The sequence below is a fragment of the Aspergillus piperis genome (genome assembly GCF_003184755.1).
Source record: "Aspergillus piperis CBS 112811 unplaced genomic scaffold BO85scaffold_4, whole genome shotgun sequence".
In the NCBI taxonomy this organism is placed as follows: domain Eukaryota; kingdom Fungi; phylum Ascomycota; class Eurotiomycetes; order Eurotiales; family Aspergillaceae; genus Aspergillus; species Aspergillus piperis.
Genome location: NW_020291594.1, coordinates 1715646 through 1732715, shown reverse-complemented (window position 1 = coordinate 1732715; position 17070 = coordinate 1715646). Strand labels below are relative to the sequence as shown.

The window sequence follows — 17070 nt, the reverse complement described above, 5'->3', positions numbered from 1 at the left end:
GGCACGAGGGAGAGGAATTGGCTGATAAGGAAGCTAAAGAATGTATGGGCCAATCAGTCGCATAAACAAATAAATGGTAGCCGTTAAGAGGCAGAAAAGGAGGAGATTGAAGAAAGAGAAGAAGGTCAGTCAGTCAGTCAGGGCAAGGGAAAGAAGGAAAAATAGAAGAAACGGGGCCGGGAAGCAACACGGCCAAGAGAGAAGGAGTGTAATCAAATCCCATCAAATAAAAATGCGAAGAGCACGAGCACAAGAGGAAAAGGTCTGGCCGAGGGAGCGAAAGTATGGCTAAGAGCCAACGGGTCTTAGTGAAGGTCACTAAAGCCACCAAGTTGGCGGGCGAAGGAGGGAAGTGGATGGGCTCCAGCGGGTCGCAACGCGCATCCCTTCCGCCTGCAGTCTTGCGTTTCACCGCGTTCTCATTTCTCTCATTTCTCTTCTCTTTCTCTTTCAGGGGGTGATGGGTAATGGGAGATGTCTGTGGAAATTACTAACCCGGTAGTTAGATGAGGATGGGCAATGCAAGAAGTTGTATACCCAGTATAGAGAGTATTATTTTGGTAGATAGTATATGATTATCTATCTATCTACATGATCATCCATCACATTTTATTATCTTTCCCTGCTGCACGATGCGGGGAGACATGCACGCAAGGGGGAACATGTTAAACAGCAATGATCAATGAGGATCATCCTCCCCTCCTCATGTGGTTGACAGCCCCAACGTGATGCCAATTTACCTGCAACTGCTTTCTCCCTACGTATTTACTTCCCGCACACTTCTCTCATCTCCCAAATTACTGCTCCTATTTTTAAATCTTCGTATCGTCCCGACCCGTCTTCTCGGAGTCTGGATGGCCTGCTCGGCTGGTATTTCCGTTATTACTTTGTACCATCATGTTGTTCCTAATATACATCACGTAGGAGATTTAATTTATAAAATTTTTCACTTAGAATTGTGGTTACCCATACATGCAGCAAATACATGCAGGTCGCAGATCGCCTCAGTTCCACCAACACCAGCTATAGTTCACACAAAGTTCCATACACTGTCCAAGATTATCCTTCCATCCAAAACAACAACAACAATTATCACATCATGAAAAGAACAAGAGAAAAGAAAAGCAGTAAAAGACCTATCTATCAGAACAGAATTTAGTACACATGCTCGCCCGAAATATAATCATCAGAAATGAAAGTCGTCGCGCAGATTCGGAACTGAGCCATCGAACCAAGTCCCACGGGTTGTGCCACGCTGCCACACCAGTTCGACCAGCACCTGGCCTCCAGGTTGGCCCCAACCCACGAAGCCTAATGCAGCAAGGAAACCGTACCAAGCGAGGGGAATTATGTAGAATTGAAATCAATAGGTGCAGCAAACAACAAGCCCATGGACCCAACATGTAAACGCCCCGGGAACCGATTTTGTACAGATAATGAAGAATAAAACAAATCACACAAAAGACAAGGAAGCCGCAAGGGACCTGTCAATAACGTCAAGGGTACAAGGAGGAGTTTAGATCCCCGGCCAGCGGTTGCGGAGGCCTTCCGACCATCGTTGATAGAGCACATCCGACAACTGCTTCGTGTGCTCCATCCCCGGCACTTGCTGGCCCGGGAGATTCGCCAGCTGCGCCGGCTGCAGGTTGGGCTCGGCCACTGCCGCACTCTGGCGGCGCCGGTGGCTTTTCAGATGTGGGTTGTTTTGTGCCAGAACCAGTCGCGGCCTCTGTGGGGATTCGGCCGGTGGAGCGGGTGGGACGAGGCTGGCCAGCTTGGGGTCGCTAGAGTAACCGCCATTTCATCAGCTTCCCTTGCCATTCGCTGCAGGAAATATCGCCACTTACCCTTGCAGTCGCTCCGTCATCGCCCTCACGATATGATACAGACCCTCGGGGTCGATCATTTCCAGATCACTCCACGCCTCGGCCAGCCGGGAAATCGCCTCGCGCTTCTCGTCATCTCCCGTCGTGCCCAACACCTCCTGACAGGCAAGTCCCACCGCCTTGCTGTATGCGCGACGGCCCAGCTGTGCTTCCTTGCTGTTGGGTTCCGAGAAGAGCGTCTTGGGACTGGCATTTTCGTCCGTGTAGGAATACTGCGGGGGGTATGAAGCGTCGGCGGGGATTTTATCCGACACACGACGGAATTGACGGACGGTCGAGGGACTGTTCCCAAAGCTCATGTCCACCCCCAGAGGTTGCTTCACCCCGCTGGATCGTCGCTTGGCACGCCGCAAGGATGGACTGCGTTCGGGAGCCGGTGCCCGTCTAACGGCGGTATTCGTTGCATGCTTCGGTGGAATAGGTGGGCTAGAGATGTGCAAGTCGTCCATCAGCTCGGAGGCTTCATCAAACACCCAGTCCTGGGGTTCTGGCTCGTTCTCGAAGTCGTCGGGCTCTTCGCGGATAGCCATCGTGGGAGCTTTCACGGTATCAAAGACCCATCCGTCATCATCATCCAGGTTCCGAATCGTATTACTGCAGCAAAGTAGTTAGTGGATGTGATGTGTGTTCGGGGACGGGCTACTTACAGAGACTCTGCATAGTACTTCACTTTGTGTGTCACGCCCCGACCAGCATCCCAGTCCTGTCTCCGATGAATCAGCTCCTGCAAAGCCTCCGTTTTCCCCGCATTGCGGATGAACTTGTGTCTCAGAAGCTCCTTGGCGCTCGGTCTTCGGTCGGGGTCCTTGGTCAAGCATTGTGCAATAAAGTCCTTGAAGGTGTTGCTATAGTCGTCGCCTTGCAAGCGGGGGGCAGGTTCCTTGGGAATCAAAAAGAGCACTTTCATGGGGTGAGTGCTGGCGTGTGGCGGCTCGCCGTTGATCATCTCGATCGCCGTAATACCCAGGGACCAGATATCCGCTTTGTAGTCGTATCCAGCCTGCTGGATCACTTCGGGCGCCATCCAAAACGGCGTTCCGACAAAGGTGTTGCGTTGGGATTTGATATTGATTAACTGTGCGGCCACGCCGAAATCCGCCAGCTTGACCTTTCCGGTATGCGACAGAAGTACATTGGCGGCTTTAATGTCGCGGTGGATCTTGCCTTCGCTGTGCAGATAATCCAGACCCAGCAGCAGTTGCTGGCAAATAATGGCGACGTGGGCTTCGTTAAAAACGCCGGGTTTCAGCTAGAAGTGGTTAGCGAAGCGCACCCAGATTCGACAGGTCACTCATGGATTACCAGGTCCAGACAGGATCCACCACCGAGATACTCCATCACAATCCACAGCTTATGACCTCTCAGAAAACTCGCCTTGTATTGCGTCACGAATTGGCTCGCACAGGTAGCAAGGACGGAGATTTCCTGCTGGATTTCTTGGATATCATCTTCACTGGATTCGAGATCGATCTGTAGCAGCGGGTGCATGTCAATTAATGGATACGTTCACCGGGCGAAAAAGCCATGCAGAGTCACACGCACATGTTTAACCGCCACAATCTCTCCGGTAGCCTTTTCAATGGCCTTGTACACCGTTCCAAAACTTCCACCTGCAGGTGCAAACGGTCAGTTCCCGATGCGATTGCCTCCACTGACACATTCCGCAGGACCACTCACTTCCCAGCTCCTCCAGCATCTGATAATGACCTGACATGTCGTCCTCCATGGTTATCGTGCAGAAAGTCTCCTCCACGGATGAGACAGCGACGACGTGAAAAGTGGAGAGAAAAATAGAAAGAGGAAAAAAGTGAGCAGGGACCACACACGCACACACGCACACACACACACACACACACACACACACAACTCAGCACACAAGGGGCAACCCGCACAGCCAGCCAGCTGAAATAATCCTGTGGATACAAGATATACACGCTGAGCCGAACAAATTCGAGTGAACCGACCTTGGAGAGCGGAGGGATGGAGGAGCAATCAACGGGAGAGCTGAGGCTATCTACCAGGGACTCCTCCATTCAAGGACCAGCCCGTCGCGCATCCGGTGGTCGGCAGCCGCTCGCTCCCATGGTTCGCGGCAGACACAACAGGCGGTAGCTCATGGCAACCATGGTTCCCGCTGCTTCTTCCCCCTCACCGCCTGCCGCTGACCGCCGGACTCGGATTATTTGGTTTGCCGTCATGTCGGATCACATGCTACTTTCTTTCCCTTTAAATAGTTAGTTATAACTTGCTCCATGATTAAGCTTCTGACCTCAGAAAATGGCTGGAGTAAGACAATGTCTTGCACTAAATTGTGTGAGTATTTTGGTTACCTAGCTGCTCAGCAGCCACTACACGAATACGGATCGAAGTCTCGATCGTGCATCGCCGTTTCTGGCAACTTTCATCGACGGGGGGCCTAAGAATTGGTGATTCGGTTTCCCCGCATAGCCAGCCATCTACGGAGTATATGTAATCTAGATTGACTAGGGTGGGTTCGTTCAGTCTCGGAAATCTTGGAAACCTGGCTATCTCTCCAAGAAATTCCGGATGCGACAACTCAGCTTATGCAATCTCTCCGCCACATCTGTTTAACTCGACAAGGCCTCCAGCATATGATGGTACCGTACACAGTGCTCTCCGTAACGCTATATTCGCCATAATTCATGCTCACGGCGCCCCGGGTTGGCATTACCAAATAACTGGAGTTTTGAGATGATTATTAGGGTATCTACATGCAATAGAATTTCTAGTTCCAACTATTGAGAACTACTAAAAGTAAATGTAAGTTTAATGTTGCACGAAATATGCAGAACATTACCGAGTACAGTACTTTTGTGCTCACCCGATCTACAAATGGAGCTTTCGGTCTGTAACTATCATACTTACTAAGATCCTTCAGTTACTCTTAGTTACTAAATGTAGATATGATTTTGAAGACAATCAATACTTTGGGTCAGGTCAGCTGTAGGCTCGGGAACCGAGGAGTCCGTGTGACCGAAGCTACCGTGGATCGTCGATGTATATCCTCCGGAGCACTAGTCAGGAACTGTAGGCCTGGAATCTCGGAAGGCGCGATGCTAGGGGTATAACTTTTTCAGTAGCTGACATTTAACCCCTCATCTCCTCCCGTTCCCTGTACTCTATTCAACCAACACCCCACCGTCGTATCGGCCGAATATCCCACCATGGGGTTGTTGTTCAACTCCCACACAAACCAGCTACTCCTGCTGCTAACGGCCCTGGCAGCACTCACATTTGTCACCTCCAGGGTCCGTCGCTATTTTATCCGCCGTGAATTTGTACGCCGCCATGGCTGCCAGGAACCGCCCAGTGTCAACAAGGATCCTTTCCTAGCACTCGATCAAATATGGGCCTCCGTTCGCTATTTTCGAGAGTACGTTTCCCTGGAGAAAAACGCTGAGCGCTACCGCCTCTATGGGGATACATACGCCTGGAAATTACTGCTGGGGCACTACAGAGTCTTCACTATGGAGCCGGAGAATGTAAAATCGGTCTTGTCAACGAGTTTCAAGGACTGGGGTCTGGGTCACCGTCTCCCGCATTTCGAACCGCTTCTCGGTAAAGGGATTTTCGACACTGATGGTGAGCACTGGGCTACGTCTCGTGCCCTCATCCGGCCCAGCTTCACCCGCGACCAGGTTGCGGACCTGGCAATGTTCGAAGAATTAATCCCCGACCTCTTTGCCCGGATTCCCCGTGATGGAGTGACGGTGGTGGATCTGCAGGATCTCTTCTTTCGCTACACTATCGATTCAGCCACCGCATTCCTGTTCGGTCAATCGGTCGCCAGCCTGAAGATGGACCAGTCGGAGCTTGGCTTTGCTCAGGCCTTCAACTATTCCCAGGAGGCCATTACATTGCGTTTCATTCTGGGCCCATTAGGCAGAATCTTCCCTCACAAGAAGGCAGACAAATGTTATCGTCTATGCCGGGACTTTGCTGCGCGGTTCGTCGACGAGGCAGTCCAAGCAGCCCAGTCCGAGGGAGCTGATGGAACTTCGGAGACAAAGCATGAGAGGTATATCTTCTCTCATGAACTGGCACGACGCACGTCTGATAAACGCCGCATTTTGGACGAGCTCATGAACGTTCTGCTTGCCGGCCGTGACACTACTGCCGGCCTTTTGAGCAACATGTTCTTCATGTTAGCTAAGCACCCAGAAGTCTGGGACAAGCTGCGCCAGGAAGTAGCTACCTTGGAGGGCCGATTACCCTCGTATGAGGAGCTTCGTAACCTGAAGTATCTCCGATGTTGCATGAATGAATGTGAGTAAACCGCTGCTGTGATTTTGCACCATAGCTCGTCTCTGACAATCTATCAGCATTACGATTGCATCCAGTTGTACCAGTAAACGGGCGCATTGCACTGAGAGATACAGTATTGCCGAAGGGAGGCGGCAAGGATGGTCGCTCGCCGGTCTTCATGCCCGAAGGGTCCACAATTGAGTACAATGTATATGCGATGCACCGGCGGAAAGATATCTATGGAGCCGATGCAGATGTTTTCCGCCCGGAGCGCTGGGAGAATGGACAATTGCAGCCTCGCTGGGAGTACCTTCCCTTCAATGGAGGTCCACGCATTTGTCTCGGTCAGCAGTATGCGCTGACTGAGGCCGGATATGTCACTGTTCGCATGGCCCAAGAATTCCGGACCTTGAAAAGCCAGGATCCAGGGCCGTGGGAGGAGGCATTGACCTTAACTCTGTGCTCACGGAATGGAACGAAGGTGTCTGTCACACCGGCTTGAATAGAAAAGTTTGCCTGTTGTATTTGTATTGCTTAGCTTATTGTCGAGTGCCATACCAATAGCCAGACTGTCATGTTGTTTTTGGCCTCTACTTTTGCACTTCAAGCACTTTATGTATGCTGAAGGGCTTAGAAGGGGATGTGGCGGGAAAGCCCTCCAAACCCGAGTATTGTGGACACTGTAAATGACACATCACATTAACTACTAGATGAGGTTACTTATGCTTATTCTTCCTTGGATCTAGCTTGTATTCCCGTCCTGATAAGCTTCTGCTCCCGTGACTCATCCCATATAGTACCGGAATCGGTCTCCGAACCCCGATTCATATACCGAGTCCGCATACAACCAGGGACAACTGCTACTTTGGAACTCTACCTTTATTCCTTCCTAGAGAAATATCATAATACACACACGACACTTTGATTATTCTCCAGTTAAATAACCATTTAGTAGATTTTCGGGATCTCATTATACTATCTAAGAATCGGACATCTCCGGCATACCTAGTGTATCGGCATCCGGCGTGCCGAACCCCGATGAGCATGGAAGCAGATCATTCCATCACTCTCACCCCCTCTTCGCTACTTCTATTCTGTCATATAAACCATATGCAAGATTTCCCTGGGCGGAGAATTTACTATCGTGTTTAAGCCACGAGTATACCCCCAGAATGGCCCCCCAATCATACGGACGGGTATGTTCAGCTCACCCACTATCTACATCTTGCTTACCAAGGCGGGCGAACAGGCTTGTCTGAATTGCTCCAAATCCAAATGCAAATGCGTTGACCGACCAGGAAGCCAGGGGTGTGAAAGATGTTATCGGCTGAACAAGACGTGCCTGCGAGGTACCTCAACGAGAGCGATGCAGTCCCAGAAGAACAATACTATCGCGCGCATTGCTCAGCTAGAAGGCAAGCTGGATGAGCTGGTGTCATCTCTTCAGCCACAAAACCCACGAAGCACTTCTAGCAGCTCTGTTAGGAACTCTCTTTCTACTGCAGCATCCGATACCAGCTCCCCTGCTACATATGGAGATCATAATATCCCCGCAGCATCGACGTCTAGTTCGGACGGCTTGGATTCTCCCCCGGAAGAGTCTCTAGATATATTTCGTACTCACATGCTTCAGTATTTCCCCTTCCTACATATTCCTAGCGACGTGCAATGGATGCGTCAGGAGCGGCCATTCCTATTCCTCTGCATCATGGCCGTAACCTGTCCCTCAATACCGACCAAGCTCGCCTTAGGGGAGAAGATCAGAAAGATTGCTACAGAAAGAATGTTCCTTTCTAGTGATCCAGGGGCAGTGAACCTCGATCTGCTCCTAGGCCTTTTGACAGTTCTAGCGTGGGGTTACGACCACTTACTACATGACACCGTAATGGGGCTGCCGCGATTCACTCAACTCGCTATAACGGTTGTTTACGAATTGCGTCTTAACAAGCCACTTCCTGATGATTCTAATGTCCTTACTGCCGGACTCGGCGGCTGCACTTCAACGAGGGCACCAACGCGGACGCTCGAGGAGCAGCGAGCAGTCCTAGCATGTTTTATTTTGAGCTCCATGTAAGTCTAATTGCATGCCTCTATGTGATTATGCCTAACGTAGCCAGTGTATCGACATGTCTTGACAACATACAACCGATGCAATGGACGTCACATATGGAAGAATGTCTCGAAGCTCTGACTCGGAAATGTGAAACGCCGCTTGACGAAGTATTCGCTCACCAAGTCCGATTGCACCGAATTGCAAGAGAGGCGGAGCATATTCGAATTGCGTCGACGGCCGTTCCGGCAGCGTTTCACCTCACTGCTTTGCAGAGGAAAGTCAACGAGGTCAAGCAGAGTATAACACCCGACTTGCAACATAATAGTGAGTACACCACTCATTATACCATTGTCAGAACTTTGACTCATTTCTGAACAGGCCTATTCCGTGCCTCGATGTACTACACCGAGCTGAGCATCCACGGCCTCGTCCTCTCAAAGAAGCAAGACATCCCAGACTTACAAAGACTCGAAGGACTCCACGCATGTCTCGAAACCGCCAGGTCAGCGTTGGACAGCTTCTTCCAGATATCATCCACCGACGACTATATCGGAATTTCGTTCCCCTTCTTCAATTATCTCGCGCGGAGCATCCTAGTCATCATGACACTGTCAACGATGAATGACCCCATCTGGGACACAAACCTGGTGCGATCGACTGTGGACGTTCTATGGATCTTGGACCACCTGATCAACGACGTGCAACAAGCCAAGGCATCGAGAGGTGAAGAAAACGAGTCAGCCAATGGATTCTTGGACAAGTCAACCAAGAAACTCCTGTCGCTTCGTGCTTCTGCATACGCCGCGCTGGTGCCGGCGAAGCCGCAGCAGCAGAGTAGTAGCGTTGCCCAAGCGGCCGAGGACGACTTGCAGGTGTTGCGCATGTTTCGGGCCTACGAACTGATGGACGCGGGGTTAATGGCTAGTTTCATGGAAGGGACAGCTATCTTCGATGGATTTTATTAGCTGATATCTATATCCCAAGTAACCCTAATCAATTCATCAACCGAACCCCATCCACCCATACCAACATAAGACCCCCTACTCAAAACTAGTCGAATGTGCAATCTCCCTCATGGCCTCCAAATTCTCCCTAACCCCCTCAATCTTCCCCGAAAACCTCTTCCAACAATCCGGCCCCAACACCACCCTCAAAAACCCCTTCTCAGCAATCCCACTCGCCATGCCATTCCCATCCACCACCTCCAGAATCCTCTGCGCCGCCTTCTCCGGATCCCCCTCCTGACTCCCATCCTTCGCCTTGATCAACTTCAGCGCCGCCTCCACCGGCGTCCCCACATAATCCTCCTTCAACCCTGCCGCAGGCGCCACAAACGCACTGAAGAACTTGGTCCGGAAGTACCCAGGTTCAATGAGTAGAACGCGGATCCCGAAGGGGTGGAGTTCTTTCGATAGGGACTCTGTCATGCCTGTCGAGTCCCCATAACACCAGTGCCCAACATTAGCATATACCCACACACACAGATATCTATCACATCATAGATAATATAAGATAGAAAGGAAAGGTGAGTTTGACGTACCCTCAAGTGCAAACTTCGACCCCGCATAAACCGCACACCCCGGCGCACCATCCACGCCCGCACTACTACTAACATTCACCACCGTCCCGGCCCTCTTCTTCCTCATAAACGGTAACACGCCCTTCAACACCCTTATCGGTCCATACACATTCGTATTGAACTGGGACTCAATCTCCGCTTCGCTCATGTCCTCGATACTCCCTAGCAGGGAGTATCCCGCGTTGTTGACGACGACGTCGATGACCCCGTCTGCGTGCGTGTTGATAGCACTTTGGATGATGGTGGGCGTGTCGGGGTCGTTCACGTCCAAGGGAATCCAGATCCCGCCTAGTGAGGTGATTTCGGGTTGCAGAGTCGATGCTGTGCTGGTGTTGCGCGCTGTGGCGAGGACGCGGTGGCCGGCGCGGAGGGCCGCGAGGGCCAGGGAGGCGCCGAGCCCGGAGGATGTGCCGGTTATGAGCCACGTTTGGGGCATTTTTTTTTTTTTTACTTAGGGTTTGTTGGGGGTTTGGGGGGTGGGGAGAAAGGTGGTTGCAGGAGGAATGTGTGTTGTCTTTATACTAGGTGGTGTGGGTGGAGATGAATACAGCTAAGCTTATCTATGGCCCGTCGCTAAGGTATGGATTGGTGATCCTCCGGGGATTGAAGGTTAATGCCATTTACTCCGATGGGGCTGGATGGTAGGTGCGGAGTTTGCGGAGTTAGATGGAATCGTTTCCGTGGGATATGGAATATGGAAGTGGGATGGAGTGGATGTGGGTTTGGTAGAGTGGTTTATGTTGTATACTCTGTAGTGTATTGGGGTTGATATGCTATGTATATGGTGAATCCCATGAGGATTGTCCTTGGTATGGACAGGGATATGTGTGTGGCTGATAGTTAATTAGCTGCTTGCAGGGTAGAAATGGTTGATTCTTGCAAATGGAAGAAGGTATGATAGGATCGGAAATAGGGACTAGGCTATACCCCTCTCATTATATATATTCGCTAAAATCTCACGTCAGATTGATATGTAAAACGAGGGATCAAGTCGATGGTTCCAATGTGGATATTACGTATACTCTGATTAAAGCAGATTGGTGCTCATGATAGCTTACGCTGCTTTTGGCTCAAATAATCTCCATTTTTAAAGTATGATATCAAGGTAACTCCAATATGCTGCAAATCTAGATGTACTTGTAGGGGTTCAAGATTCCATTCTATAATCATCAGTAAAGCACCATCGATATTTGGCAGTATACTCACCGGGTCGTATAGCCCCTTCAGCTGCTTCATCAGCTTCACCATGGTATCATTCTGGCTGTATCCGATAAACTCCTTCTTCGCAAGACCGAGACCATGCTCGGCACTGATGCTGCCATTCCGCTTCTGGATCCACTCGTACACCCAAGGCTCAATGGCCTTCTCGACCTCCTTGTTGTACTGGCGCACCGAGATGTTCAGGTGCAGGTTGGAGTCACCCATGTGGCCGTAACCCACAACAGCACGGACAGGGAACGAATCGTCGTCGCCAACGAATCCAAGCTTCGTCAGACGCTCCTTGCAGTCCTCGACCAGCTGGTACAGCTCCGGCAGAGGAATGGAGACGTCATACTTGTAGGTGCCACCCAAGTGGCTCAGCGCCTCCGTGATACCCTCTCTCCAGCGCCAGATGGCGTGGAACTGGGTCTCGTCCTGAGCTAGGACACCGTCCGCAACAATGCCCTCACCCATGATGTGCTCCAGGAATCCTTCCAGCTTGGCCATGTCGTGCTCGGCGTTGGATCCGCTGGTCTCAACGAGACAGTAGAAGGGGTACTCGCCTTCCAGGGGATACTTGGTGCCAGTGGACTCGTTGACGAGCTTCTGGCTGCGGCCGTCCATGAGCTCAAAGGCGGAGAGAATCTCCGACAGGTGACCCTTGGCTTCCTGGTAGGCCTGGCGAACCTGGTCGTAGCTCTCGAGACCAAAGTAGGCGACATTGACGGCCTTGGGGCGAGGGGGGCACTGGATGGACACACCAGTGATGATACCGATGGTGCCCTCGGAACCAATGAACAGCTGCTTCAAATCGTATCCAGTGTTGTTCTTGCGCAGGGTCGACAGAGCGTCGACGACGGTTCCGTCAGCCAGAACAGCCTCCACACCGAGGACGGTGCCGTGGAGACTGCCGTAGCGGAGGAGACGCAGACCACCAGCGTTGGTAGCCACATTGCCACCGACATGGCAGGAACCCTTGGCGCCCAGATCCAAGGGGAACAGGTGGTTGCGCTCAGCGAGGTACTGATCGGCAACCTCCAGGATGACACCGGCATCGACAACCAGCACACCGGAAGCCTCATCGAACGAGCGAATCTGGTTCATGCGAGACAGGTTGATGACAATCTCGTCAAACACCGGCACGGAGCCGCCAACCAATCCAGTATTGCCACCTTGAGGAACCACCGCCAACTTCTTCTCGTTACAGTATTGCAGCACCTTGCTAACCTCCTCCTTTGTTTGGGGCTTGAGAACCAGTCTCGTGTGACCGCGGTACTTGCGCATCCAGTCGCTGTTGAAAGGCTCGATATCGTCGGCCGCGTCGGCGGTAACGCCATCGATCACGGCGGACTGGGCGCCCAGCAATTCCTTGAAGAAAGCAACATCATCGGCGGAGATTTCGGCGAACTTGGGATCCCGCTTGAGGTTGGGGTAGGCGTTGCTGGTGTACTTGATCTCCTTGGTCGCATTGGCCGCGGAGGTGACGCTGAAGGCGCGGGCGGCAGTGGTCGCGGGAGACGGGGCGCAGACGGACAGAGGACGCAGCAAAGAGCGAGGCTTGGGCACGCGAGCCCGTCTGAGGGCGACGGAGAGGTTCCTGGCACCGGACATGATGGGTGGTGGTGGTGAGGAAGACGGAGAAGAGCCAAAGGCTATATCTGAAAGTCTAAAAAGCTTACCGGTCGGAGTTGTGGAGGTCCTCCGGTGGTGCTTCCGTCCCGTCGGAAGGGCGGTATCGGCCTGTACGGCGGAGATCTCGGTTTACCCTATGCGCCCTGGATTGGAATGCTGGAGGGGAGGATGACAGTTTGCCGCGGATAATCGGGATGAATGGCCATTATGATGACGATGCTCTTCTTGTTTGACTTGGGATTGAATAACCAGTGACGTTATGTTAATATCCCTTGATATTGAGTAGCGCGACCGGGATATGGGACTGGTGGAAAGATGAGAATTCCAGTTGTATGGGGTTGGACCAATTGATGCAGTATGAAATGGTAATTCCAGATAGTCCCTCATTAATTGACATTCAAGGCCAATGGAGTGTCATGATAACCAATTGTGATAGTATTGTTGGTGGATGAAACTGAGGGCAAGGGATTACCCAAAAAGGAATCGAGGCAAAGCACGAGGTGCCAAGCCCCGCATCAATGCAGCCTCACAAATAGAAAAACAGTACATCCATCTCAAGTCCAGTTGGGGATCAATTGTGCCTGGCCCATTACGCTGTGTCTCGACCCATCCATCCCGATCAGTTCACCGTAACAGACCCTCAATTGCCCACCCACTCTTCCACGAAGAAAATAGAACAGTAAGAGACTCACCCGTCGTTACGTCATGAAGATGCCCCGCAGTTGACCAGCTACCAGAAACATCTCTTCAGCGCGTCATTGTCCCCCCTTCTTTTGATCTCTTCTCACCATGTCCTCTACTGAGACGCAATTCGGAAACATGTCGACCACTGTTCTTGTCACTGGTGCTACCGGCCTTCTAGGCCGACAGGTATTCAATACCTTCAAGCACTCCGGCTGTCTGGTCGTTGGTCAAGGCTATTCCAGAGCCATACCTCCCACGATACAGAAGGCCGATTTGGAAAAGGAGGAGGACATTAAGAATCTATTGAACGAAGCGAAGTAATTCAACTCCTGAATACGACTTCCGCCTTGCATTTCACACTCAATACCCCCCATCTCACACCCGCGTTGTTCACGAATTCAATCTGACTGATGTCCGTGCCCCTGCAGACCTCAAATTGTCATCCATTGTACGCCACCTCCTGCTTGGAAATGCAGCCAACCTGCATCAAGTTGCACGCTGACCGTTCCGCTCTAGGTGCCGCAAACCGTTTCCCCGACCTGTGCGACCAAAACCCGGACCAGGCGCGTCGGGTCAACGTTGACGCCACCCGCATCCTCGCAGAAGAGACCGCCCGCCGTGGTGCCCTGTTGGTCTACATCTCGACCGACTATGTCTTCCCCGGCAAGGAGGGTGAGGCGCCTTACGAGGCCGATGCGCAGACCAACCCGCCCAACCTCTACGGGCAGTTCAAGCGGGATGGCGAGTTGGCCGTGCTGGAAGCCACCAAGGACACTGGGCTAGGAATCGTGCTGCGGGTGCCCGTGCTGTATGGAACTGCCAAGGAGAACTCGGAGAGCGCCGTTAACACCCTAATCGATGCGGTGTACAAGGCCCAAGATGAGAACGCGGGAGTGAAGATGGACGACTGGGCCCAGCGCTATCCCACCAACACTGAAGACGTTGCACGAGTGTGCCGTGACATTGTAATCAAGTACGTCAAGGAGCGGCAGCGCATCCAGGAGCTTCCCAAGGTCCTGCAATTCTCATCGGAGGACCGGATGACCAAGTACGAGATCTGTGAGAAGCTGGCGGATGTGCTCGGACTGTCCCTGGTTGGAATGGTGCGGAACAAGCAAGGAAACGACCCGAATGCGAGTGTGCAGCGGCCCTACGACACTCACCTGTCGACCAAAGCGCTGAAAGAGCTCGGCATTGATCTCCGGACGGTTGACTTTGTGTCGTGGTGGTAAGTTATTCCTTTCCTTACTGGGATCATCGTTGGTGCGTAGTCGAGGGGCTAACGTCGGACGCAGGCGGAAACACTTGGGAGCGTACAAGCATTAAATTGATTGAATAATTTAGTCTACTAGTAGTATGGAGCCCCATGCTGCGCAAATTGTCTAGCATGAAATCACGCGCGCTGCTTGGTGTCTGAAACAAAATGAAACAACCGATGATCATCCCGGGGAACGGATCCAGCTAAGGTGTGTACAAGTAGGAGCTGCTGTAGTTGCTTGTTGAAGATTACACCCATTGTTGACATGTTGAATGTTTAATCCGCGGTGGGTCGCACCCGATACAGCAGTATAATAATCTAAAATCTGGTAGGTCGTTGAAGTCAAGTGAAGATATAGTTTAATAGTCGCCGTCTCAAGACAGAGCCATATTGTAAAGACGAGAGTAGATAGAAAAATACATTGCAATGATAGAGCTGATACTAAAGTAATATGCTAGGCTGGAAGTAGCGGGATATTATGCCAATCGTGTAGAATTCAATACAGGTGTGAAGAAGTCGCTTCAAGGATATAGTGAGATGAAAAGCTACACAGCCTACAAAACAATATCAACGGTACCTCCTAGAGCGACTTGCCTTTCGCGTCGCCTTCAAAGTAAAGAATTCCGTGATCCAAAGCAAAGACACAACAAGCAAAACCACCCCAACTCCAAGAGGAACCACAACTTTCCAAAATACTTGAACGTCCCCAACTTTGACGGCACTGCTTTCTCTGCTCTCCCCTAAGTTCATTATTGAAGCAGTCACCGAAACTGGTGAAACCAACCAGGCCCACAGTGCCAGAATCAGTAGCAACATGTTTCGGTATCTTGAACGTGATTTCTCAAAGTCGTCCTCGATTGACTTCAAAAAGCCCATAATCCTTTTAACTCGTTTGTTCAAGCGACAGACGGCCTTCTGCAGGTAGGCGAAGTCGTTAGCTAAGTCCGAGTAATCTGGCAGACCGGTGAGCTGCTCTCGAGCTTTGCAATACTCTTCAGCTTCGTGTATAAATTGTTCGTACGGCTCAATTTTAATCAGATCACTGTGTAATCCAATCAAGTCTGCTTGGAGCCTTGCAGAGAGACTGCCATTTGGATCTGGATATAGGGGATCCAGGAGGGAGGGAAACTTCCGTCTCCGTATAATAACCTCCTTCTGATAATACACCTCCATCCAGGATAATTGCAAGTGTTTAGATTCAATCTCAGCCACCCAGAAGCAACCGATCAATTGAAGAACGTCGACGAATAGAAGGCTCGGTGATGTCAATGCGGCATTACGAAAATCATCTTTCTCGAGATGGCAGGTGAGGTGGTACCAAAGGATCTCCTTAATGGAATAATTGGATTTTGGAGCTCGTTGAGGCCGTCCTTCCCATTCTTTTGAGATCTCCAGATTATCCATGACGAAGTGTTCAACAAACCGTGGCCTAGGAAGGAACTCTCGGAATATATATGAAAAGCCTGGCTCGCAGACCGGTATCCTGCTACTTTGGTTCTTCACCACAATGACACCTGTTGAGTGTTACTACTTCCTGAAGACAAATCTTGGAGCTGTAAGCCACTCACCTATCCACGGTATATCCCGTGATGGGGTTTCAGTTTCACCCTTGGCCCTCTTCCGCGCATGCTGGTTTTCCCATACAGTGAGATTATTGCGTAGACCGATTGAGTTGGCGCAAATTGGAGGCCCCGGTTTGGCATCACCACAAATGGGATAGAACGTTGATAGTGAACTATAGCCATCCATATTTGCGCCAACACAAACCTCAGAGCTACCTGGTGTTGGCTCTCTGCGGGCAACAAACCGAAAACAAAAATGCTCCTGCTGCCTCGCAGGCCTTGGTAACGGCCAAAGCTGCTCTAGCAGGCTGTCATCTCTGTATTGGACGCTTGGTTCACCGGGTCCAATATCTACCTTTCCTGACCCAAACCACGACGGACCGACCAGGAAATCGGCCCAAAATTGAGGATCAATTCGCAGTTGCCCTCCGAGCTCTGCAACCATCCTGGGAGTGGGGTCTTCCAAAACTATAAGTATTGGGCTTGAACCATCATCCAATTCGGGCAGAACCTCGTCCAATTTCAGGTCACGCTGTACGGGAGGAACGTTGCTTGGCTTGACGAGCACGATTCCGAAAGTTTGTCTCTGGAGATATTGAGGATCCTGAAGATAAGCATCGAGATAGGATAATCCAGGCCACTGGCCTGCGAGTCTCTGAACAAATTCTCGATATTCGTTGGCTAACTCACTGAAACCACTGTATGGGTTCAGTTGACTGTCATGAGATGGTGTGTGAGTGCTGATCCCATTGGACATCTCAAGATCTGTTGCGGGTTCTACCCGCACCTTTTTAAACAGGATCTCCGTCGTCCGCATCTTCAACTCTTCGCGTGCTACTTTGCTTCATCTTCTCCCGAACTAGCTTCGCAATGAAATGAATCAGAAATTTACACTCTTCAATCTTAAAAAGATGCCTTCTTCTATAGCAAAAGGCCACCCGAACCGAGGT

The 17070-nt window shown here is 51.2% G+C and overlaps 3 protein-coding genes across 3 annotated transcripts; 1 reads left to right on the top strand and 2 right to left on the bottom strand.

Moving 5' to 3' along the window:
• Positions 1-1516: 1516 nt before the first annotated feature.
• Positions 1517-12595, bottom strand: BO85DRAFT_457442 (Pkinase-domain-containing protein; the record flags this gene model as incomplete). Its single annotated transcript, XM_025661520.1, has 8 exons — positions 1517-1784; positions 1848-2480; positions 2534-3087; positions 3189-3356; positions 3429-3496; positions 3564-3606; positions 8813-8956; positions 10991-12595. The coding sequence occupies 8 exons, from the start codon at positions 12593-12595 to the stop codon at positions 1517-1519; spliced, it is 3483 nt and encodes a 1160-aa protein (XP_025518550.1).
• A 405-nt stretch (positions 12596-13000) lies between these two features.
• Positions 13001-14876, top strand: BO85DRAFT_234268 (dTDP-4-dehydrorhamnose reductase family protein). The gene is made up of 4 exons (XM_025654796.1): positions 13001-13617; positions 13729-13748; positions 13817-14528; positions 14596-14876. The coding sequence occupies exons 1-4, from the start codon at positions 13406-13408 to the stop codon at positions 14624-14626; spliced, it is 975 nt and encodes a 324-aa protein (XP_025518549.1). The 5' UTR covers positions 13001-13405; the 3' UTR covers positions 14627-14876.
• Positions 14877-15125: 249 nt separating this feature from the next.
• On the bottom strand, positions 15126-16937 carry BO85DRAFT_509536 (uncharacterized protein; the record flags this gene model as incomplete). Its single annotated transcript, XM_025664499.1, has 2 exons — positions 15126-16072; positions 16127-16937. 2 exons carry the CDS (start codon positions 16935-16937, stop codon positions 15126-15128), a joined length of 1758 nt encoding a protein of 585 aa, XP_025518548.1.
• Between the last annotated feature and the right edge of the window lie 133 nt (positions 16938-17070).